This window comes from Heterodontus francisci, chromosome 47, assembly GCF_036365525.1.
Source record: "Heterodontus francisci isolate sHetFra1 chromosome 47, sHetFra1.hap1, whole genome shotgun sequence".
Lineage (NCBI taxonomy): Eukaryota > Metazoa > Chordata > Chondrichthyes > Heterodontiformes > Heterodontidae > Heterodontus > Heterodontus francisci.
Window position 1 is genome coordinate 13347810 of NC_090417.1, and position 25099 is coordinate 13372908.

A 25099-nucleotide genomic window follows, 5' to 3' on the forward strand; every position below is an offset into this window, starting at 1 on the left:
ATAGAGTCCTGACGGAGTGGGTGGGAGGAAATGTCATGAGGGTAGCAGTGTATATTGGATAACAACCTATCCCTGGAAATATATGGAGAGAAGTCAAAGAAGGGAAGAGTCAGAGATGGGCCACAGAAGAAGCAAGGAAGAGATGGAAATGTGAAGTGAAGTTTGGGGTAAGGGCAGGAAGGAGTACTGATACGGTTAATAATGTATGGGATAAAGAGGTGAGGGAGCGAACATGTGCAGAACTGGAACAATAAATTTTCCACGTCACCCACGACAAGGTCGGCTGGGACCTGATCACGGACCTTGCCTTGAGTTCTTTTCCTCCCCTCTCCCCTTTCTGTCTCTGGAGTTGCTTCAAACCTGTTCCTTCTTTTAGTTCTTTCCAGTTCTGATGAAAGAGTATCCACCTGAAACGTTAACAGCCAGAGCTGCTGAGCATTTCCAGCATTTTCTGGTTTGATTTCAGATTTCCAGCATTCACGGTACGGTGCTGTTGTGCTGCTGAGGCTGTGCGGCCTCTGTGCCTGGGGTCCTTGTGGCTGAGGCCCCGCCCATAGAAACCTCTCTATCTGCAGCACGGGTGGGGCCGTCTCCCTTCATCGCCTGACAATCGTCTCTCAATCAAACAAAAAATAACTGACATTTTCAAATCATTTCAAACATCAATTTCAAATTAATCATCAATTTAGAAAAGGAAGATGTTATTTGGAAGGGGTGCAGAAACGGCAGGCGGGTTGGATAGACAGCTTTAAGAAAGGGTCCTGGAGGCTTCCTTGATCAAAGATGGCGGCGGCGAAGTTGGGCTGTTGCTGGATACTGGCTTCAAGGTGAGATTGTCTTTCTCAGTGGGAGTCTTTGGTCCTGTAACATTATTAACAAATACTTTGTAATTACACTACAGACCTCAGGGAGTGCGCACACACCTGCCTAATGCAAGTCCTGTGCAATTTCACATGCCTGTGCAGAGACAAGCCCCTCTGTCCTAGTGAGGAATTGTTTCTATGTGCTGTGAGGCCTCTTCAGTTCTGCAGACAACCACAAATTATATTTATGTAGCACCTTTAACACAACAAATCCGCTCAAGGTGCTTCACCAGTGTATTATAAAGCAAAATTAGACACCGAGCCACATAAGGCTCTTGGGGTAGATGGCCAAAGATTTGGTCAAAGAGGGAGACTTTAAGGAGCATTTTAAAGGAGGAGAGGTTTAGGGACAGATTTCCAGTCTTCAACCTCGAGAACTGAAGACACAGCTGCCAATGCTAGATCAATTAAAATCAAGAGGTCAGAAGTGGAAGAGCACAGATATCTTGGAGATTTGTGGGGCTGGAGGAGAGTACAGAGATAAGGAGGGGTGAGGCCATCGAGGGTTCTGAAAACAAGGATGTGAATTTTAAAATTATAGAGTTGCTTCACCAGGAGCCAATGTAGGTCAGTGAGCACAGGGGTGATGGATGAGTAGGATTTGGTTCGGACACTGGCAGCACAATTTGGATGATCTCAAGTTTATAAGAGAGCATAGCGTCGAAAGCCAGGAGTTTGTTGAAGTAGCCAAGCCGAGAGGTAACAAAGGCATGGATGAGGGCTTCAGCAGCAGATGAGCTGAGGCAGGGGTGAAATCGGGTGATGTTACAGAGCTAGAAATAGGCGATCTTAGTGATGGCTTGCATATGTAGTTAGAACTCGTCTTGGGGCCAGATATGTCACGAAGGTTGTGAATAGCCTGGTTCAACCTGAGACTGTTGCCAGGGAGAGGGATGGAACTGGTGGCTGGGCAGAGGTATTTGTGGCAGGAACCAAAGACAATGGTTTCAAGTCTTGTCAATAGTTATTGGCAGGAAATTCCTGCTCATTCAGTGCTGGATGTTGGACACGCAATCTGATGACTGAAATACGGTTGAGAGGGTGGGGTGATGTCGAACTGGGTGTTGTCCTTGTACGTATGGAAACTGCTGTGGTTTCGGATGACATTGCTGCGGGACAGCATGTAGATTAGAAATTAGGAAAGGGCCAGGGAAGATCCTTTGTGGACACGGGAGATAACAGTGTGGGAGCGGGAAGAGAAGCCATTGCAAGTGATTCTTTGGCTCTGATAACAATGGAATGATTGTATATGCAATCAGCTTGTTCTTGCATTTAGATTCATTTGCATTAGAGTAACAATTACACAGTAGTCCATAATATTTACAGCAGAGAAACATGTCTGTTCGACAAAGAGATCCATGTCTGTGTTTGTGCTCCACCAGAGCCTCCATTGTTATCTTGCTTGTTAATTGAGAAGATGCGTTTGTCATGTTAAGTGCAGCACAGGGGTCGAGATATACATGCTATTTTTCACATTTGCAACTTGTGAATTGAAAATAAAATTGTTTGCATTCTTGCAACATTAAAGCTTCCATAAAAATGGATCAGTCTGCTGGTTCTAAAATGAGCACATTTATTCTTGTGGCAGAACACTGGGATTTAAGATGTGTATAATTACCTCCGTGCTTTGACGGAGTTGAATCTTATTGTGAATTTAATTCTTATTTTTCAGAATACACACAGGACAGTTGGTGAGACGTTTGTATTGCGCCAAGAAGTGGAGTGGCAATGGCATGGGATATCAGAAGGTTCTGCTCCCATCACCTTCATTCTCTGCTCCCTGTAAGCTACTTGAAACATCAAGGTCCACAAACTGAAGATTGAGTTGGTGGTTATTTGGTCAAGATTCTCTCAAAGCCGTATGATTCTCTCTTTACACTCGTCAAATCAGTTCTTAGTTTGTCTCGGCACAGTTGGTTTCCACTTGGACAGACGATTATGTCAGTACATTACTGCTTCAAGTAATTGTCATTGACTTAATGCATCTCTCCACGTCATGTTGAGCCCTGAAGACCAGGTTTGATCTGGTCAGTGGTGGGTCAGTTATCAGGTTGGCCTCAGAGACCTGGGAACTAGAGGTCGGGGTGGGGGGGGAAAGAATCAGCCACGGTTCCAGTTCCTGATCAGTCACAACTGACTCCCGTTGAAAAGTGCGCACGTGTGTTGCTGTTTGGGGAGGGTTCAGCCGTGATACCCATTTTAGTTGAATAGCCTCCTTAACCGCTTCGGCTTACACATGAACAATCGACTGTGGTGGTGCATTGGAGCTGTGTCATAGCACGAGTTGGTACATTCAGGAGAGGGGAGAGGGAAAGGAAATGCCATAGCTATTTTGCACATGACAAGGATCCATGAGCAGCAATGAAGTGGGAAAGCCTGCACGGATATCTGCCAGGAATTCTTTTCTGTCTGTTATATTGCACTAAAACAGGTAGTAAGCTGGAGAGTCTAAACTTGTTTGTCTCCATGAGCTATTTGTTGTTTTTGTACCAAGTACCAGGAATCCTCTGGTGCATCTAAAGTTGAAATCTCTGATCCCATTAATTTGCATCTATGTCAGATGTCATTGCGAACTGACCTTGGTGTGCTGATTTGCATTTAGCCTCCAGTGAGATCTTGGCTCTTTCCAAGCTTCCAGGCACAAATATTCATCTGGGCTAATGAACAAAGAATAGTACAGCACAGGAACAGGCCATTCGGCCCTCCAAGTCTGCTTGTCTAAACTAACACCTTCTGCACTTCCGGGGCCTCTCCCTCTCCTCCCATCCTATTCATGTATTTGTCAAGATGCCTCTTAAACGTCGCTATCGTACCTGCTTTCACCACCTCCGTCGGCAGCAAGTTCCAGGCACTCACCACCCTCTGTGTAAAGAACTTGCCTCACACATCCCCTCTAAACTTTGCCCCTCGCACCTTCAACCTATGTCCCCTAGTAACTGACTCTTCCACCCTGGGAAAAAGCTTCTGACTATCCACTCTGTCCATGCCGCTTATAACTATGTAAACCTCTATCATGTCGCTCCTCCACCTCTGTCGTTCCAGTGAAAACAGTCCGAGCTTATCCAACCTCTCCTCATGGCTGATGCCCTCCAGACTAGGCAACATCCTGGTAAACCTCTTCTGTACCCTCTCCAAAGCCTCCACTTCCTTCTGGTAGTGTGGCGACCAGAATTGCACGCAATATTCTACGTGTGGCCTAACTAAAGTTCTGTACAGCTGCAGCATGACTTGCCAATTTTTATACTCTATGCCCCGACCGATGAAGGCAAGCATGCCGTTTGCCTTCTTGACTACCTTATCCACCTGTATTGCCACTTGCAGTGACCTGTGGACCTGTACGCCCAGATCTCTCTGCCTGTCAATACTCCTAAGGGTTCTGCCATTTACTGTATACCTCCCACCTGCATTAGACCTTCCAAAATGCATTACCGCACATTTGTCCGGATTAAACTCCATCTGCCATTTCTCCGCCCAAGTCTCCAGCCGATCTATATCCTGCTGTATCCTCTGACAATCCTCATCACTATCCGCAACTCTTAAATAGGTCTGAGTGAATTGGACTTGCTGGGAGCTGTGTGTGACCTCTGGGCTTTGGTAAGATGCTGTGCAGGCAGAAAGAAAGGACTTGCATTTATATCGTGTCTTTCAGAACATCTGGATGTTCAGAAGCATTTTATAGCCAATGAAGTACTGAAGTGTAGTCAACGTTGTAATGCAGGAAACGTGAGCTGATTTGCACACAGCAAGCTCCCACAAACAGCAATCAGACAATGTCTAGCTTTTTTTTTTGAAGGGATGTTGATTGAGGAGAAATCATCTTGGGGAATGAGGAAATGGCAGAGACTTTGAACAAATATTTGTGTCTGTCTTCACAGCAGAAGAGACAAGTTCCACACCAGAAATCGACAGTAACCTTGAGGGCTAAAAAGTGAGGAAATTAAGGATATTGATAACAGCCAAGCAAAAGTATTGGCAAAACTTGAGGGACTAAAATCTGACAACTCCCCAGGACCAGATGACTTACATTGTAGGTTCTAAAAGAGATAGCTGCAGAGATAGTGGATGAGCTGGTGATCATTTTCCAGAATTCCTTAGATTCAGGAATGGTCCCATCAGTTGGAAGTTGCCAAATGTTACGCCGCTTTTCAAGAAAGTAGGTAGAGCGCAAACGGGAAACTACAGGCCAGTTAGCCTTACATCAGTCGTTGGGAAGTTGCTGGAAACTAGTGTTAAAGAAGTCTTAACATTGCACTTGGAAAAGCATAGTATGATTAGAGCAATTCAGCATGGTTTTACTAAAAGGAGATGTTGTTTGACAAATTTATTCGAATTTTTTGAGGATGCAACCAGCAGGGTTGATAAAGGGGAACCAGTAGATGTACACCTGGATTTTCAAAAGGCATTCGATAAGGTGCCACATCAAAGAATAATAGGCAAGATAATGGCTCATGGTTGGAAGTAAGATATTAGCTTGGATAGAGGATTGGTTAATAGACAGGAAGCAGAGAGTGGGCTTAAATGGGGCATTTTCAAGTTGGCAGGTCGTGAATAGTGGGGTGCAGCAAGGATCAGTGCTGGGGCCTCAGCTATTTACACTCTATATTAATGACTTGGACGACGAGACAGAGAGTAATGTATCTAAAATTGCTGATGATACAAAGCTGGGTGGAAAGGTAAGCTGCGGGGAAAATGTAGCGAGGCTACAAAGAGATAGACAGGTTAAGTGAGTGGGCAACAAGATGGCAAATGGAATATAATTTAAGCAGGTATGAATTTGTTCACTTTGGTTGTAAAAATAGAAAATCATAGAATATTTTTTAAAAGCTGTGAAACTGCTAAGAGTTGATGGTCAGAGAGACTTGGGGCTACTCGTACAAGGAACGCACAAAATTAGCTTGCAGGTGCAGCAGGTTATTAGGAAGGCAATTGGCATGTTGGCCTTTATTGCACGGAGATTGGAGGAATAAAGAAGTCTTACTAAAATTGGACAGGGCTTTGGTGAGACCGCACCTGGAATACTGTGTGCAGTTTTGGTCTCCACATTTAAGAAAGGATCTACTTGCACTGGAGGCAGTGCAGCTAAGATTTACTAAGCTGGTCCCTGGGATGAGGGGGTTGTCCTCTGATGTAAGACTGAGGAAAGTGGGCTTATATTCTCTGGAGTTTAGAAGAATGAGAGGTGATTTAATTGAGACATACAAGATTCTGAAAGGGCTTGATAAGGTAGAAGCTGAGAGATTGTTCCCACTGGTCAGTGAATCTAGAACACGGGGACACAGTCTCAGGATAAGGGGCCAATCATTCAGGACTGAGATGAGCAGAAATTCCTTCACTCAAAGGCTTGTGAATCTTTGGAATTCTCTATCCCAGAGGGTTGTGGATGCTCCATCATTGAATACATTTAAGGCTGGGAGAGATAGATCTTTTGGTCTCGCAGGGAATCAAGGGTTATGGGGAGCGGGCAGGAAAGTGGAATTGAAGCCCAAGATCAGCCATGATCATATTGAATGGCGGAGCAGGCTCCAAGGGCCATATGGTCTACTCCTGCTCCTATTTCTTGTGTTCTTGAGGGATAAATATTGGCCGGGACACCAGGGAGGGAGCTCCTTTCACGTTGTCCGGGTGTCCCAAATCACTTCATAGCCAGTGTAGTTACTGTTGTAATGTAAAAAATGCTGCAGCCAATTTGTACACAACAAAGTCCCGTATACAGCGATGTTACAACAACCAGGTAATCTGTTTGTGACACTGGTTGAGGAATAAATATTGATAAGAATACTAGGAGAACTCCGCTTTCCTTCAAATACACCCACCTCATCTCATCTGAAAGACGGCATCTCCAACAGTGGAGCACTCCCTCAGTGCTGCACAAGGAGCGTCAGCCTCGATGTTGTGTTCAAATCTCTAGAGTGGGGCTTGAAGCCACAAGCTCCCGACTCAGGCGAGAGTGCAACCGCTTAGCCAAGGCGAACGCGTCTCACATAACTGATGTCAGCAAGGGTGCTACAATTGACCTGTGCATCGCTGGACTAGGGCTGTGATAAAATTTGCTCATGCTCCCCTTCTCGATTGCTTTCCACCTTGTCCTTCTGGGAAGCGTTACACATGTGGGCAGGGGACAAAGGCGAGATCTGGTTAGGCTACGATCACCTCCATACTGCTGTTAACACCCGCTGTCTAGACTTGCATATGAGTCATGGCAACTGAGTTGAAGTGCTGGAGATTGTTGGTTTTTCACAGAACTCGGCCCAAGAGGGCAGTAAATTGTGGTGCAAGAATACATAAGTTGGAGTAAAAAGCATTTGAGATTATCTTGGGCGTCAGTAGGTCAGGGAGCGACATAGAATTTCACAGCACAGAAATGGGACATTCGGCCCAGCAGATCCATGCCAGTATTTATGCTCCACATGAACCTCCTGCCACCCGACTTTGTTTCACTCAATCTGCATATCCCTGCTATTCCTTTCTCCCTCATGTTTATCTAGCTTCCCCTCAAAGGCCACTCAAAGGATGTACTCTGATGTACATCAACACTGGCTGTTAAGGCAACAGACAGTTCATCTTAAAGTCAGTGGAGGGATGAAACAGGATCTAAATTGCCAAGATTTACCGAAAAAAAACTCTCAGACAGGCACAAGGTGGTGACTCTTGCTCTTTGTCACTGTTCAGTTTTGGAAGAGTCACTGATGATTTGTATCCCCTTATATCCAGTAATGTCATCTTCAGCGTTTGTTGTGGCAGGATCTGTTGAGCCTCCATGAATCTTTGAAATGTGCTCTGACTCTAATTCTGGTTCCGTGATGAGATTCAAAATGCCATAGACGGGCATGTGAATTTTTTTAGGAATGGGAAAAGACCATGAGGTGTTATACTCCAGAAAGCCAGTTGATGAAGGATAGAACTAGAGCCAATCTTTACACAATTTTTTTTATTTATTTACAGAGTTACACATTGCAAGCAGACGCTTCCAAATCTATGAACCACTGTTTTAGTCTCTGTCTTTTATAAGGGGCATAAGTGAATGCTGACTGCCTGCATATAATTAAACAGTTAATATACAATAAACAAACAGATCTTTCCGTTTTTCAGAGGTCTACCCCACCCCACCAACAGTCCCCACTGTCTCCAGACACCCATCTAATTGGTCTCTTGAGTTGTGCATCACTCCCCTTCATTCTGCCAATCAGGAGGAAAGGTTGTTTCTGTCTTGGTTTGAGTTTGTTGTTGGAAAGTGGCCTTGCAAAGGTTTTCAGGATGGTGAGAGATTTTGGGAGAGGAGACGCAGAAGAAGAATTATTCCCTCTGTTGAGTGGGTCAATAACCATAGACTGTAGATTTAACATCATTGAAAACAGATCTCGAGGAGAGATGAGGAGAAATTTTTTCCACTGAGTTGTCAGGATTGGAACGCTCTTGTTGAAAATTAAAACAAGAAGTTGTATTTATAGAGCGCCTTTCATGTAATAACATGTCCCAAGACACTTCACAGGAACTTCATAAATCAAAATTTGGCATGGACCACATGGGGAGATACCAGGAAGCCTGGTGGAAGAGGCAGATTTTAAGGAATGTCTTAAAGGAGGGAAGACAGATTGAGAGGCGGGAGAGATGTGGCAGCGAATTCCAGAGCTGAGGGTCCAGGCAGCTGAAGGCACGGCCACCGATACCTGCACCTTTGAGGGTTGTGGGACTGAAGAAGATTACAGAGAGAGGGGAGGGTTGGGATGGCAGCTGATTGTGTGCAGCATTTTAAAAGAGAGTTGCATAGGTACTTCAGAATGAGGAAATTAGAGGGCTACGGGCAAAAAAAACGAGTGTGTGGATCGAAGCACAGCTGTGCTTGCAAAGAGCCAGCACAGGCATGATGGGCTGAATGGCCTCCTTGTGTGCTATTAGAGTCTTTCACGTGAGTGTTAATAATATCCAGTGTCTCCAAGGACATGCTAACCTGACTGAGTGAAGGAGCTTAATTACTATGCACAGTTAGTGCTGAATCATCCCTCAGCTCATGCGTCTTAAATCCTGTTGATTCAGTTCTGTTACTATCAGTTTCTGCATTTCCTTCAAGCTGCTGCCCAGCGACGTCATCGACAATTGCTTTGCAAACACATTAACACACAGAATAAGGAACATTAATTATCATCTTTTGGAACAGCTTTGCAATTTTTTTCTGAAGGAACCAGTAACTACAACTTCCTTCTCAGGGGTAACCTGTATTTAATATCTCTAGAGCTATGCATCTATATATATATTTATATATACACATAGTGCAAAAGTTGGCAGCCTGCCAGTTGCATGGCAGACCCGTGACTCATGTCGCACTTTGCTTTCCATGTTGCTAAGGCAATGAAACCCGAGCAGGTTGTTGAATGTGGCCAGGATAGTGAGGAGAAAAGCTCCATCCTTCCTGTTCATCAGGCAATTACAGCGGGGGCCTTGAGCTGGAAATCACGGGTCACTGCGCCAGAAGTCGTAGATCGCAGAAATGTTATTCTTGGAGCATTCTTATGGCCCACTGTCGTCAGCACGTGGCACGAGCTGACAGTTTCATTTCTGGACACATTGCCTGAACGAGGCCACTAAGCTGCAGCACAGTAAATGTAGACTCCAAATGACACCACTGTCTTTACTTGGGCTAATCCTCCATATCATGAGCCCAATCTGCACAACTCCCTTGATGCTCCCAAAAACCCAGGTTCCCAAGCCTTTCAATTCCTGGCTCACAGACCATTAAATGATGCCTGAAATAGCGATGCCTGCACTCGAAGGGTTAAATTACAAGGCAAGATTACACAAGGTAGGGTTGTAATTCCATGGCATTCACCAGGTTAAGGGGTAATTTGATCAGAGCTTTCAAGATATTAACGGGAATAGATCGGGTAGATAGAAACTATTCCTGCCTTTTGGGGATTCTAGGATCAGGGGGCACAGTCCAAAAATTATAGCCAGACCTTTCAGGGCTGAAATTGGGAAACACTTTTATGTGCGAAGGGTGTTAGAAAGGGTGTTTGGATCTCTCTCTTGCAAAACAGGAATTGAAGCTAGATTAATTGCCAATTTTCAATCTGAGATTGATAGATTTTTGTTAAGGGATATGGCGTTCGGTGGCAGTTCAGCTATGATCTCATTCAGGCGAAATGGTCTCCTCCTGTTCCATTGTTTCACAGGAGTAAGGTTTGAGGAGCAAGGTTGAAAGAGCTGCGATCCTAGAGAACGGGAATGACAGTCGAGATTTGCGTTTCTCCTTGTACTGGAAACCTAACCATTTTGTCTGTATGCCTCATATTGTTTATTAATTACATCTTCGTGGACTCTGCCATGAATGTACCAGTGTGAGTGTCAATATCATGCACTTTTCCACAGCTTCCTTACTTGATCAGGAAATTACCTTCTGTCAGTTATGTGAGCGGCCTTATAAAAAGTACATAAGTGAGCAGTGAAAACATCCTTCCAAGGCTTCGGTAAAACGCTAAGCGGTCGAGACTTGGAGCAGCAGATCAAATCACTGCAACTGAAGATGAACTGAGTTAAACTGTATTGTGACTTGCTTTTCAGGGGATTGTAACAAGTTATGCAAAAACTGATTGCTCTGGCCCTCGAATAATTGTCATTCCTGTCGAGCCCAATTCTCTCCGGACACTTTCTTTGCTTGTTGGATGTTGGTTTCTGCAGCTGGAGGCTTGATGGAATCAGTAGAGTACCTGCGTCAGTGAGGACGTTGTCCCCTGCGTATCCGTCTGTTATTTACAGGACACGCAGCATTCTGACATGCCTCCGTCCTAACTTGAACTCCATTTGTCTGCCACCCCTCTGCCGTTGCTTTTGTGTGATCAGCCACAAGGTGGGGCATGAGAGTGGTTGACTGGACTTCACAGATCGAATCCTAATTTAACTGTACGGGTTGTGCCGGCCCGTTTCCCTAAGTTTGGGGCAAAACATTTCCCTGCCTGCGCGCACACGGCCCAGGACAGTACTGGATTTGAAGGTCATAAAAGCATCTCATCCAGAAGTGCTTTTTTTTACCAATTCAGGCCATGATGTTCTCCCTCTCTAGGGAGAGAGAATGCCACAGTTCCAAGAGGGGAAATCAACTGGTCATTTCCCTGGTGATTAACCCATTGTTTTCTTGCCTCCTTTCAGCAAGAAGTATGTTTATTCAGACCCAGGACACACCAAACCCAAACAGCTTGAAGTTTATTCCCGGCCGTCCAGTGCTGGAGTCGGGAACCATGGATTTCTCTGCACCGCGCAGTGCTTACTGTTCCCCTTTAGCCAGGTGCAGTACCTCACCACCTTCATTTGTTCAGCCAGGGGCCGCTCGAGGTGAAACTTGGAGCTGGGCAAGGTGGAGCCAGATTAGGAGAGAATGGGAGGCAGCCCTGTGAAACCGTTCAATCTCCGTTTGGAGTATACTGAAGGACTGAGCATCCACAGCCCTCTGGGCTAGAGAATTCCAAAGATCCCCTGGCTGGAGAGTCCAGAACATGGGGTCACAGTTTCAGGATAAGGGGATCTTGGGCCATTTCGGACTGAGATGAGGAGAAATCTTTTCATACAGAGGGTTCTGAGTCTTTGGAATTCTCTAGCCCAGAGATCTCTGGGTGCTCGGTCATTGAGTATGTGAGGTTGATGGATTTTTAGGGAATCGAGGGATGGGGAGTCAGAGTGAGAAAGTGGATTTGAGGGAGCAGATCGGCCATCACCTTGTTGAAGTGCAGAGCAGGATCGAGAGGCACTTCGTAATATGAGAGGATCATGTTGCAGACAAAACTGCTGGTGGCCCTCAGCTGAGGGACAGACGAGGCCTGGGTTTTGGCTGCAGTTGGTTCGAGAGCTCGAGATATTGATAGATCTGCCTGATTGACGCACAGGTTAGAGAGTGTTTTGAGATGGGCCGAATGGCCTCCTTCTGCATTGTAACGCTCTGTGATTGCAACTGTAGTGTTGGAGAATATAGAAGAGCTTGTAGTGAGTTCCACAGATCCATCATTCAGCTTGTGGGTATGGGAGTGAAAGATGCTGTATCTTATTGGGACATCAAAGATAACAACAGCAGCTTGCATTTCGATGGCACCGTTAACACATTAAAACGTACCAAGGCGCTTCACAAGAGCATAATGAGAGTAAAATTGACAGCGAGCCAAAGAAGAAGACATCAGGACGGGGGAAGAGGTTTGTTTCAGGAGCATCTGAAAGAAGGACAGGGAAGTGGAGAGGTTTCGGGAGGCAGGTATGGGAGACGGAGAAGAATTGATGGAAGGCTGGGTTGTCGGAGGGTGAGAGGGATGGTTACAGCTGACGGGCGAATCCATCTGGCAGCACTGATGGATGAGCAGAAGCGCTTCTGTCGTCCTATCTGAAGTGCTTTTGTTTTTGCTCGGCAGGCAGCTGTTCAGAATTGATGGAGTGAAAGGGGTTTTCCTTGGGCCTGACTTCATCACCATCACCAAGGTAAGCAAGGAATGTCCTCCTGCCCTTTTAAATCTCCTGTTGGAAGAACAGGGTCACGAGTAGATTTGGTATAAAGGTGTTCAAAATCATGAAGGAGAAACTGTTTTACTGGCAGGAGGGTCGGTAACTCGGAGACATGGATTTCAGATCATTCACAAAAGACCCGGAGGGGAGATTATTTGTTTATTTTTAGGCAGTGAGTTGCCTGAAAGGGCAGTGCAAGTGGATTCAAAAGTAATTCTGAAAGGAAAATGGAAGAAATACTTGCAAGGGGAAAAGAAATTACTGACCAATGGGCAAAGAGCAGTGGACGGGAAACTAATTGGACGACTCTAACAAAGAGCTGGCATGGGCAGAATGGCCTCTTGTACTGTATTTCTGCGATGTTGGTGTTGCTCAAAAGAAAATCCCTTCAGCCGTGAATTTAACAACTGCACTTTTGAACTGGAGGGTTTCCCATTGCCTAAAATGAATTAAGATTTAGCTTGAAAAGTAGCTCTCGGATTGTTAACCGCTGTCTGGGCGGAATTACCTCAGCCATGACAGGAATTATAAGAAGCCAGTGGTGCTATCCCAGTTTGAAAGGCCAGCTGATGAACTCCTCCTTCTTCTGCTGTGCCGAGAAACACAAGCTTACTTCGCTGGGGTGGCAGTGGGTGGGTGGGTGTTTCACTGCTGTTTGGTCGGAGAAGAATAAGGTCACCTGCAAGGGAAAGGGAGCAGGATGGCCTGGGGCAGAAGAGATGGGAGAAAAGGATGACCTCACTCTTCTCTTCCAACTCACGCGGCATGTTTAAAGTGCCTTAAAAGCCGAAGAGGCTAGGAATCCTGCGGTGAGTAACTCACCTCCTGTCTCCCCACAGCCTGTCCACCATCTACAAGGCACAAGTCAGGAGTGTGATGGAATACTCTCCACTTGCCTGGATGGGTGCAGCTCCAACAACACTCAAGAAGCTCGACACCATCCAGGACAAAGCAGCCCACTTGATTGGCACCCCATCCACAAACATTTACTCCCTCCACCACTGACACACAGTGGCAGCAGTGTGTACCATCCACAAGATGCACTGCAGCAACGCACCAAGGCTCCTTTGACAGCACCTTCCAAACCCCCTGACCTCTACCAAGTAGAACAACAAGGAACACCATCAATTGCAAGTTTCCCTCCAAGCCACACACCCTGACTTGGAACTATATCGCTGTTCTTTCACTATCGCTGGGTCAGAATCCTGGAAATCCCTCCCTCACAGGTGGTACCTGCACCCAAAGAACTGCAGCAGTTCAAGAAGGCAGCTCACCACTAGCTTCTCGAGGGCAATTCGGGATGGGCAATAAATGCTGGCCTGGCCAGTGACACCCACATCCCATGAACAAATAAAGAAAAAACTTGAAGGGGAACTGGATCCAGTGTTAACTTTTTAGCCATTTTGCGTGGTGATATGATGGTGCCAAGTGGGTGAGGAATTGGCATCACAGTGTTGCCAATCTCAGCTGTGCCATTGGAGAGGGGCAAGCAAAGTTCTTCCAGCACAGTGGAGGACCAGCAGCGGGATGGGTCACATGGCCACTGCTCTCCCGTAACCGGAGGTTGGTTAACCAGTCGAGGACTAGGAGTGGTTTACCTGGAGAGGTCCTCTTCAGTAGGAGAGTAGTATAAACTAGGTGGACTAAAAGGGAGGGGAGGGATCACATCTGGGACATGTGTATTAGCTAGATTATTCTTCAAAATGGTGTGTGCTGGACTCAGCACTGTGTGAGAAAGCCTACATTTCCTGTCAGTTTGATGGGAGCTGTGCCGCTTTCAGCAGAATTGTAATGTTTTGTTGCAGGGCAACAAGATGTCTTGATGCGAGTTCTTTATTCCAGTTTTTCCCATTATAAAACAATAATAGATAAGATAGACTCTTCAGATAAGATAGATGATGACAGAGATGCATATACACACACACAAATTTTCGAAAATTGGCAAAGGAGCTACAGGTGTGATGAGGAAAAAATTGTTTCTGCGGTGAGTTAGTATGATTTGGAATGTGCCACCTGAACAGGTGCGAGAAGCAGATTGCATTTTTCAGAAGGAAATTGGATAAAGACTTGAAAGGGGGAGGATTTGCAAGGCTACGGGGAACATCAGGGGACTGGGACTACTGACACGATGGGCCGATTCACCTCCTCCTGGACGATGACTCTGTTCTATTTATTCGCAGGCAGATGACGAGGTAGAGTGGAAGCTACTGAAACCAGATGTGTACGCCACCATTATGGATTTCTTCGCGTCTGGGCTCCCTATGCTGACGGCCGAAGCTCCGCGTTCTGACACAGGTGGGTGCATGAGCTGGTCGACCGTGAAGCCTCGTCCCCTCAGCGAGCAGTGTATTTACTGAGCAGGGCAGCAGAAATCTCCGTCAGATTCTGATAACCACTGCTGCAGCTTGAGTCAAACACTGCTCCGTAACTTCTTCTGCCTTAATGACGTACTCCATCCAAGTACCAGAGAAGTTTCAATTTGGTACACAGTCAACCAGCCCATGGACGTTTGTCTGTCTACGACAGCACTGAGGAAACACCTTTAACACTTGGGGAGGAAAAAAACAAGTCTCAAGGAATTTGTTACATCAGGCAGAATGTCTTTTGTAATCCAGTCACTTTTGACCCCTGATTCAATTATTAACATTTGTTTTTACTGGGATTTTTTTTTTAAAGCAAATTAAAGGCATTTTCTGGAGGTGTTTTTCCTGCTTGTTTTAGACGTTGATCTCCACAGCCTCGTCACACACCAGCTCCAGTCCCCTCATTATCGAAGCACTTCATGATAATCTGGAGAGAAGCTGGTAATGGACGGGACCCTCACTCAGCTGTCTAAAATAGTGAACAAGTGAGACAGAATATTGGGTAGAGAGAGAGAGAGGGAAACTATTACTGCTGGTTGGAGAATCTAGGACGAGGGGGCATAGTCTAGCAACTAGAGCCAGAGCTTTGAGGAGTGAAATGACAAACCTTCCACAGGCCAAGGGTACTACAAGTTTGGAATTGGCTTCCCCAAATGGTCATTGGTTCTGGGTTAATGGTTCATTTCAAATCTGAGGTTGCGAGATTTTTGTTAGCCAGAGGTATTAAAGGAAATGGGGCAAAGGCGGGTGATATGGAGTTAGTTCTCAGATCATCCATGATCTCAATGAATACAGAACAGGCTTGAAGGGCTGAATGGCCTCCTCCTGCAAAACAAAACCTGTTGAAAGCAATTGCAAATCCAAGTGTCACCACTTAAGGGTCAATTAAAATTGGCATCAAACTCTGCTTCCTGTTAGTTCAGTTGTTTGGAAGATGCTACAGGCTGTGTGACTGTTACAAGTACAGGCTGTTTGTGGTTGGAGTTTGAATACGTCAAAACACCCACACACAGGATTTAGCACAAGAATTGTGTCCAGCAAATCTCAGCCAGGACTCAGTTCCTGACGCCAGTATCTGTTAACGAGAATTAGCTAGACTTTAGAGCACAGAAATAGACCATTTGGCCCAACTGGGCTGTGCCAGTGTTTGTCGTCCACAAGATCCTCCTTCATCTCACCCTATCAACATATCTTTCTATTCCTTTGGCCTCGTGTGTTTATCCAGCTTCCCCTTAAATGCATCCATGCTATTCACCTCTGCCACTCCCTGTGGTAGCAAGTGATCTTTACGTACAGATCCCCATGCTGTCCGAAATGAGAACTGGGGTGAAGTGTGTTTGGATTGTGGCTCAGGCTTCAGAATTAACCCTTTGTAGATATCTTTTCCTCAACAAGACCCTTTGAGTGACTTTACCGGTCTTGTACATCAACAAATTGGGCTAACTCTGAGCCATTTGTATTTGAAGCAGTGCAAGTGCAACTTTGTCTGATAATGATGCCAAGCTGTGTCAAGAATGCAGGATATTCAGAGGAATGAGGGAGGTTGTCTCTCGATTTTCACTCCTTCTTCCCAAAAGGTGCCCACAGATGCAGTGGCAAATTCATTATCGTTAAGTGTGACCAGATGCATATTGGTCGGAAGAATAAGGAGACAACCACTGCTTGGAAAATAAGAGTCTGAATGGGGTAGAGGAGCAGAGGTATGTTGGGGTATGGGTACACATCACTAAAAGTAGTGACACACATCAGTAACACCAGAACAAAAAGCAAACCAAGCACTGACTGATAGAATTGATCTGCGGAGAAGTTATGTTCAAGTTGTATGGAACCTTGCTTAGTCTGCACTTGGAGTTCCATGCATTGTTCTGGTCTCCGTGTTGCAAAACGGATATAGAGACACTGTAAAAGGTCAGAAGATTCAGAAAGATGGTAGCGGAACGGAGAGGATTTTGCAGTTAAGGCCAAACTCCAACCTGCTTCCTGCACACAGTGGACGGAGGATAGCCTCTGAATTAAGGTCCAACCATATTAGCCTGGCAGTGAATGTGAGCTTGCCTGAAGCATTGAGAGAATTTATTTCAATTCGAGGGAGCAAAACCTAAAATAAAGGAACTGCAAAGATTGAAGAGTTGGAGAGAAGTTGAGGAAAATGAGGAGCAAGTAATTATGTGTCCCATCCTCAGGATTTCAAAGCAAAGAGGATTGAATCAGCTGGTATAAAGCATATTTACTTCCAGTATATCATGGCATGCGATCTGATTTAGGATTGATGAGGACAGTGTGAGAGTTAGGCTAGATATCAGACAAGCATGGAGTCCAGAATGGGAAACAGGAGTGCACTTCAGTCTCATTGCAGAGTTCATGTAACTTTTTGCCAGCTGCTGTCAGGGTCTCTTAGTGTTTCTGTGTCATTGTTTCAATAGCTCAGGTGTAAATTGAAATTGCTTCTTATCATGAAAATGAACTCCGATTGCGTAACACACACTCAGCTATGCAGTATTAGCATGGGAGTTGGCATTCGGAACTCCTTCAGAGGAAGTACACGTGCGCTGAACATTCAGTCCCCCAAACCCAGGAAGTTGTCTCGAGGCTGCTCATCCTTTTCCTCATGGTTAGGTCATATTCGGATTCAGAGGTCAAGGAGCAAGCCACTAACTTGTCATGTCGTTCGGGTGATGCTGTGTGACATTTTCTTCTTCCGCTTTTAAAAATTAATAGTTGATCCACAAAATACAGACACAACTTTTTTTTTTTTGGTAACTGAGCATATTGCTCATCACGGATTGGCTGCATTTTTAAAGGTTTTTTTTCCACCTCTTGTTTTTAGCTTCTTCAGAGGAAGATGATGAAATTGTCGCGATAATTAAGGAGTTGTTGGACACCAGAATTCGGTAAGTGGCAGTGGAACTATTCGGTAAGTAGCAGTGGAACACTGCGAACAGGCTTCAAATGTTAATATGAGAGGAAGTCACAGTGAAGATTCTGAACTTCATTTCTGTATCAGGAGCAGTCAAGTAGTGGACATTGTCTCAGCTGATGCACAGCACTCATCTCTTTAGAGTGGAATCAGAAGCAAATGCTTTCCTGCTTCAGACCCTGTTCCAGGCAAGCTGTGAATGACTCCTGTTTTTGGTGGGGGTGGTGGGGGAGGTTCTCCTATCTTGGCGATAGCTCATACATCACCAGTTTAATTGGTCAGCAACCGTTTTACAGCAGAGTGCAAGTTTGAGAATGTAAAACAAAAATGAGTTGCTTTCGAGATCAAATCCTGGCCTGCAAATGACTCTCTGGATGTGTTAGCGCACTCGGTGAGGTGAGGTGAGGGAGGGAAGCCGTCTCCTGCTGCTGCTTCCCAATGTTTGTGTGGCATCTTCAACATGGGGAGTTGACAGAACCAGCAGTGACTCTCTGTACCTCATAGGGATGCTTAGCTCATAAAACGTGCATTCTTCATCTCAAACTAATCTTAATCACACATGTTTACAATGACCAAAGCAAAATGAGGCATGTGAGGACTGCACCTCACCTCACCTCACCTCACCTCTTACTGAACTTGGATTCAAAATTCACACAGTATGTCAGAAGATTTTTTTTAAAAATGCAGTTGACCGTGTTCATTTTTGGGATGTTCCGTTTCTCATTGTCGTATTATTTTTCGTGAAGAAGGGCAGGGGAGTTCTCCCTGGTGTTCTGATCAATATTTATCCCTCAATAAACATCACTGACCATTTTCACTTTGCTGCTTGTGAGAGTTTTCGTCATACCACTTGGCTGCTGCCTTTCCTGCATTACAAGACTGCACTTCAGAGAGTATTTCAGTGAGTGTAAAGCACTGAGATGTACTCTGAAGTCATGAAATGCACTACATAAATGCAAGTCTGTCTTTTTGAATTTATTGACGTTTCAAAACATTCATCTTAAGACTTCATACAGAGCAGGATATGGAATCCTTCATATCGAAACTTGCACATTGTTGTGAGAATTGCAAGTGATTCCCTCTCCAGACTGTTCATGGTATCTCACCTTGAAGATAGCAGTAGTTCCAAACTGAGTCCAGTTTGTCTCTCTCTATTAGACCATGTTTAAAAACAAACATTCCCTGTCGACTTCGTGCTGTATTTTATTTTGGGTGTTTTATGACCCTTAAGTCGTTCAAACAGGTTGCCTGGCACATGGACATAATCAGAGGGCCCATATCCTGTTCTGTTCCTATCATTGCTTTTTTTAAACGCTATCTTTTATCCTGTGATCGAACGATAAGATGTGCCAGCATGCACATTGAATCAGTGCTGCGTGCATTTGGTTTTCTGTCTTCATTCTGTACGAAGACAATGTTTACTCACATCAATATTCTAGCAATCCTCTTGGAAGATATCAAGTGTCTGCACGTTTTATTCTGGTGGTGGTGGTAAGAGGGAGAAATAGAAATAGTGGAGAGTGGCTCTGGGAATCATTCTCCTGAAAGTAATAGTGGAATGGAAAGCACATTCATGTTGCTGGAGAAGTAGCTGATGAATATAATGTGGGGTGAAAGCCTGTGCACATCCTGACAATCAGCTTAAGGGTGACCTGAGATAAGGGCTTGATCGAGTAAATGTGGAGAAGATGCTGTGGGCAAGACCGGATCTCGGGGCCCATAAATATAAGCCAGTCAGTTATAAATCCAATCAGGAATTCAGGAAAAACTTCTTTAGCCAGAGATTGGTTAGAATGCGGAACTCGCTACCACATGGAGTACTGAAGGTGAAGAGTGTAGATGCGTGTAAAGGGAAATGAGGGAAGCACATGAGAGATAAAAGAATAGAAGGATGTGTCGATGAAGAAGGGTGGAGAACGCTCATGTGGAGCATAAACACCAGCATGGCCCAGTTGGGCCGAATGGCCTGTATCTGTGCTGTAAGCATTTGAATGTGCTTTCTCAATTCAGAATTTAGCTTTCAACACCATCCTGTGCTCCGTTTCCAAGAAACCTGTGAACACTAGGTGGCAGCCATACACCCAGTTGTCTTTCCCTCTCTTCTCTGCATTTCTGCTCGGAGAGGGAAGCGTCTTTTCCCTGAGTAAAAACAGAATTAATTTTCGGCTAATTCCAGCTTGAGGGGAGCTGGCCAAATGGGAAGTGAAGCCTAATCCTTTTTGTTGAATCTTGATGACAGCTTGGTTTGTGTCTGAAATGTCTTAACTGTACTTTCTCTTCCCCACCATTCCCCCATAACTATCAGGCCTACAGTTCAAGAGGATGGAGGTGACGTGATTTACAAAGGGTTTGAAGATGGCATTGTGAAGTTGATGCTGCAGGGTTCGTGCACCAGCTGTCCAAGCTCTATCGTGACTTTGAAGAGTGGAATTCAAAACATGTTGCAGTTCTATGTCCCAGAGGTAGAAGGCGTTGTACAGGTAATGGCAATTAGAGATGCATATACACTGCTTGTAGGCCAGATTGTGCTACCTTCCGTGTCCGCTGTGCGTTTGGGAAGCTCGTGGATGGACATTTAGACTTTTGGAAAGCAACCTGAATGTGGTGAAAGTGTTCACCTAAGGACATAGGAGTGGGCCAATCGGCCCCTCAAACCTGCTCTGTCATTCAATAAGACCATGTCTGATCTTCGACCTCAACTTCACTTTCCTGCCCTATCCTCATTTCCATTTATTCCCTTCGTCTCCAAAATCCTATCGGTCTCGCTCTAGAATGTACTCAGTGACTGAGCGTGGCCAGCCCTCCAGGGTAAAGAACTGCAAAGATTCACAACCCTCTGAATGAAAAACTTTCCTCTCATCTCAGTCCTAAATGGCTGACCCCTTGTCCTCAAATTGGTGCCCCCCAGTTCTGGACTCCCCAGCCAGGGGAAACAACCTCTCAGCATCTGAAGTCACTGCTATTAGTGCAACACTTGTGAGTACTTCCGTTATTGCCTGTAACGCTGGACTTTGTCGCATGATTGTGTTTTGAAAACTATCATTTTTAAAAGTTTAAGATGGAGTCAGGTGACCTCACATCAACTCTGCTTAAAGACAAGACATGGATCTTGGTTACCAGGCCAACAAAGATCCCAGATCAAAGACCTTTTTGAAAAGCAGGGACTGCAGGGTTATAACACCGAATGAGCAATGGGTTTCACGCTCCCAGACTTGCAGATCGTAAACTAAGAGTCAGTGACTCTGAGAATGTTCATGTGAGTGGCTATTGCTAACACCTGGAAACAACAGAAAGCCCGAGTAGCTCAGCTGTAGCCAGGCACGTGGACTTTGCATCTTGGAAAAGACAACTGGCTGTTGACTTTTGATTCCAGATAAATTTAACAGATTTTCAGAAGGCAGGCAGGCTGTAAGGAAGACTGGGAGAAGTCCAATGGTGGCAACCTCGGAGAGGGAGAGGGAACACCTGCTCTCAGAAGACTGATGCAGTGAAAAGCTGCAAAGACTTGAACCTAAAATAAAAACAAGAAATGCTGGAACCACTCAGCCGGTCTGGCAGCATCTGTGGAAAGAGAAGCAGAGTTAACGTTTCGGGTCAGTGACCCTTCATCGGAATGGAGGGTCACTGACCCAAAACGTTAACTCTGCTTCTCCTTCCACAGATGTTGCCAGACCTGCTGAGTGGTTCCAGCATTTCTTGTTTTTATTTCAGATTTCCAGCATCCGTAGTATTTTGCTTTTCTTAAAGACTTGAACCTGTTTTGAAAGCTGAGCTTTGTGGAGAAGTAGAAGACAAACAGGATCACCAGGGATCGCCTTATTCACTGATGTCTAGGTGGAAAGTGCTCGGAGAAGTGAGTGAAGAGGGCATTGATTTTGAGAAAGAGTTTGGGACTTTCAGCTGCAAAGATTTTGCCGTAATGGAGGACTATGTAACATATATAAGTGTCGTGTGAGGTTGCCAAGTATTTTAATAAGTGAAGAAAACACCTTTCTCTGTAATTTGGGCTATCAGGTACTTAGAAGTACTATTTAGTTCATGGGGATTTCTTTTAGTTAAGTCTTAAAATGTGAAATCTTCTTGTGTAATTCTTTAATTTGGTCTGCGGAGTTCATATCTCATGTCTTAACGTTAACAGCCTCACTGAGGTCGTAACTGTCTGTTGGTGGTGTTTCCATCTGAAAGGGAGGGTAAATTGTCAAATGATCATCTCAAAGCTGGTTAATCAATGGGAGGCTCCGAAGCTATTTTGGGATTGACTGATTTGCAGTTCTGACCTGAAGGAAGTGGACAGCATATGTCAGAAAAAGAGCTTTTATTTGCCTAACACCTCATAACATATTTCCGTTTTTGAAACACTTTGGATACAATTAATGACTTTGAAGTCCAGCCACTGCTTTATGCAGGTGTCCAGAAAAATTTGCAGGCATTACCTTCAGCGGAATTCTGATCAGATGCCAAAGTTTCAACCCCCAAAGTAGTTTGGAAGTTGTCCTCCTGACCTGTGTTCGGTTGGGTTGAGTGCTGGGGCTCGGCTGGGGTTTGGGAATCGAATTGTGGACGGCTAAATTGGTGTCTTAGGATTTGGTTCACCGGTATCTTCATTCAGGCAGTGTTGTGGAACGCCAGTCCTGGGTGTCAACCTTGGTTCACAGGGTTGCATTTTCTCGTGTGAGTCAGAAGGTTATGGATTGAAGCTGAATTACAGAGACTTAAGCGTATAATCTTGGTTGACACTCCGTTCAGTGCTGAGGGAGTGCTGCACTGTCGGAGGTGCAGCCCTTGGGTTGAGACGTTGAACTGAGGCGGTCCAGTTGGATGTAAAAGATATCATGGAAGTGTTGTAAGAAGAGCAGGAGAGTTCTCCCCAGTGCCCTGGTCAATGTTTATCCCTCGCTCAATGTCAGAAAAGCAGATTATCTGGTCATTTGTGTGAGTGCTCTTTATTAGTACCTTTGTGTCAGTGAGCCTCCATGTTTGCCTCCATTTGCAACAGTGACTGCACTCAAAAGTGCTTTTTTGGTTCTTGTAAAGTTCTTTGTAATGTCCTGAGGCCGTGAAAAGAAAGAGAGGCTTGCGTTTATATTCTGCCTTTCACAAGCACAGGACATCCCTAAACTCTCTACAGCCACTGAAGTACTTTTTGAAGTGTAGTCACAGTTGTAATGTCAGAAACACCACAGCCAGTTTGCACACAGCAAGCTCCCACCGACAGCAGCATAATGATGACCAGATCATCTGTTTTTGTCATGTTGATTTAGAGAATAGTGAGAGCTGTATAATCACAAAGAAAAAGAGCAAATGCTGCCTCACACTCAACAGGTCAGGCAACATGTTCAAAGAGAGGAACAGAGTTTAACGTTTCAGGTCAATTACCTTCCATCAGAACTGCAAGATTTTTGTTTAATCCAGGAGATTACATGTAGACAGAGCGGAGCTAGTGTATACAGTAGAGCTATTCCATTTCCAGCTCTGTCCTGCTTCACTCTGAACAAAGGTTGATCATAGATCCTTCTCCGCTGATCACCAAGAAAAGAAAAGTCTCAATTTTAAATGGCAAAGGAACCATGTGTTTAATTTCTGTGTATTTTCTTGTCAGGTTACAGATGAAGAACAAGAAGCTGATGCTTCATGACGAGTTACTGGCTAAATTTAACCACTGGACCGGTAACCCAACATGACACTCTGATCAAGATCCTGCCTGTTGGGTAACTCCTTGTGCACCTTAACAATGTTGACGCCTGTACTGACTGCAAGACATTGTAAAACAAAACTGTGTGAGAACAGATTTTGTAATAAAGAATTCATAACTACAGTTTTTCAGTCGGTTTAATGTGTGTCCTTTGGTTGCATTACAAGCTGTGTGTCAAGGCAGTTATGTTATCGATGCTTTTGTCTCTGCTTTACTTTTATTCCACTTTCCTCCCCTCCCTCCTCTGGTATCATCTCATTCAAATGGCCATCAGTTTGCTGTGGGTTTTGGAAGGTAAGTGCGAAGGGGCTATTCAACAGTTCACTTCTTCTTCAACAGATCTCCTCATGCAGTTGAGGCCAAAAGAGTGAGAAAGACATCAAGCAGCAGAAGAGATTGGAGAGGGAGGATCAATCTCATAGTCAGAGAACTAGGTTTGAAAGTGCCTCTTCAAACAAAGGGAGGTGGCAAATTGAATTAAAACGTTGTCTGTGGCAGCTGGCTCATATATTGACTTGTTCGGAATTCACCATACAGTTGCTTGAGTCTCTGATCATCAGTCATGAAATCGGTATGGTTTGAAAATGATTCCCAATCTGGTTCTGACAGTGTAAAAGCAAAGTCAAATTTGACCATGATTGATTTCCTTGTTCACTGTGTTTGCTATGTTCTCCTATCTCACTGTATAGTGTTAAAGCTGTGCATGCTGCTTCCTGGTACTCCTCCTTAATATTGTTTCACACCCAAGTAGTTAACTTGAGAAAAGGTCAGTCATTGTAAAAGTCAAAAGTCTTCCCTGTTTGTTCAGATTCTGGAACCCGGTTCACACACCTTGGAAACTCGGGCTGCGTGTGAAGTTTTTATCGTGATGCTGTCATAGTTTACACTCCAATTTACCATACCCTGGAGCAGAAACCGCAAAGCTGGCGTTTGTCTGGGGACGTAACTAGTTTTGTTTCTGTGCCTTTTGACCTGAAAGCTTTCCTAATCAAGCTCCACATGGATCTACCGATGAACTGTGAGGTGACAGATTGTTGGCCTTGTATGCGAGAATGATGTATGGTGATTCCACCTTCACATGTTAGCTGCAGACCCAGGACCTGAAATGACAGCACATGTGAACGTACAAATTAGGAGCAGGAGTAGGCCACTCGGCCCCTCGAGCCTGCTCTGCTATTCAACAAGATCATGACTGATCTGATTGTAACCTCAACTCCACATTCGTGCCTACCCCCAATAACCTATCACCCCCTTTCTTATCAAGAAGCTATTTACCTCTGCTTTAAAAATCTTCAACGACTTTGCTTTCACTGCCTTTTGAGGAAGGGAGTTCCAAAGACTCACGACTCAGAGAAAACATTTTTCCTCATCTCTGTCTTAAATGGGCAACCTCTTATTTTTAAACAGTGACCCCTAGTTCCAGATTCTCGCACAAAGGGAAACATCCTTTCTGCGGCCACCTTGTCAAGACCCTTCAGAATCTTATATGTTTCAGCAAGTCGCCTCTTACTGTTCTAAACTCCAGCGGATACCAGCCAAGCCTGTCCCACCTTTCCTCGGAAGATAACCCGCCCATTCCAGGTGTTGATCTTGTAAACCTTCTCTGAACTGCTTCCAAAGCATTTACATCCTTCCTTAAATAAGGAGACCAATACTGTACACCGTACTCAAGATGTGGTCTCCCCAACGCCCTGGATCATAACCTCCTTACTTTTGTATTCAATTCCCCTTGCAATAAATGATACGATTTTATGAGCTTTCCTAATTACTTGCTGCACCTGCATGCTCA

The 25099-nt window shown here is 44.9% G+C and overlaps 1 protein-coding gene across 1 annotated transcript; it reads left to right on the top strand.

Moving 5' to 3' along the window:
- Window positions 1–743: 743 nt before the first annotated feature.
- LOC137357225 (NFU1 iron-sulfur cluster scaffold homolog, mitochondrial-like) lies at window positions 744–23433 on the top strand. The gene is made up of 8 exons (XM_068023388.1): window positions 744–827; window positions 2536–2645; window positions 11004–11139; window positions 12248–12314; window positions 14519–14633; window positions 17529–17592; window positions 19924–20098; window positions 23218–23433. Exons 1-8 carry the CDS (start codon window positions 784–786, stop codon window positions 23251–23253), a joined length of 747 nt encoding a protein of 248 aa, XP_067879489.1. The 5' UTR covers window positions 744–783; the 3' UTR covers window positions 23254–23433.
- Window positions 23434–25099: the final 1666 nt, after the last annotated feature.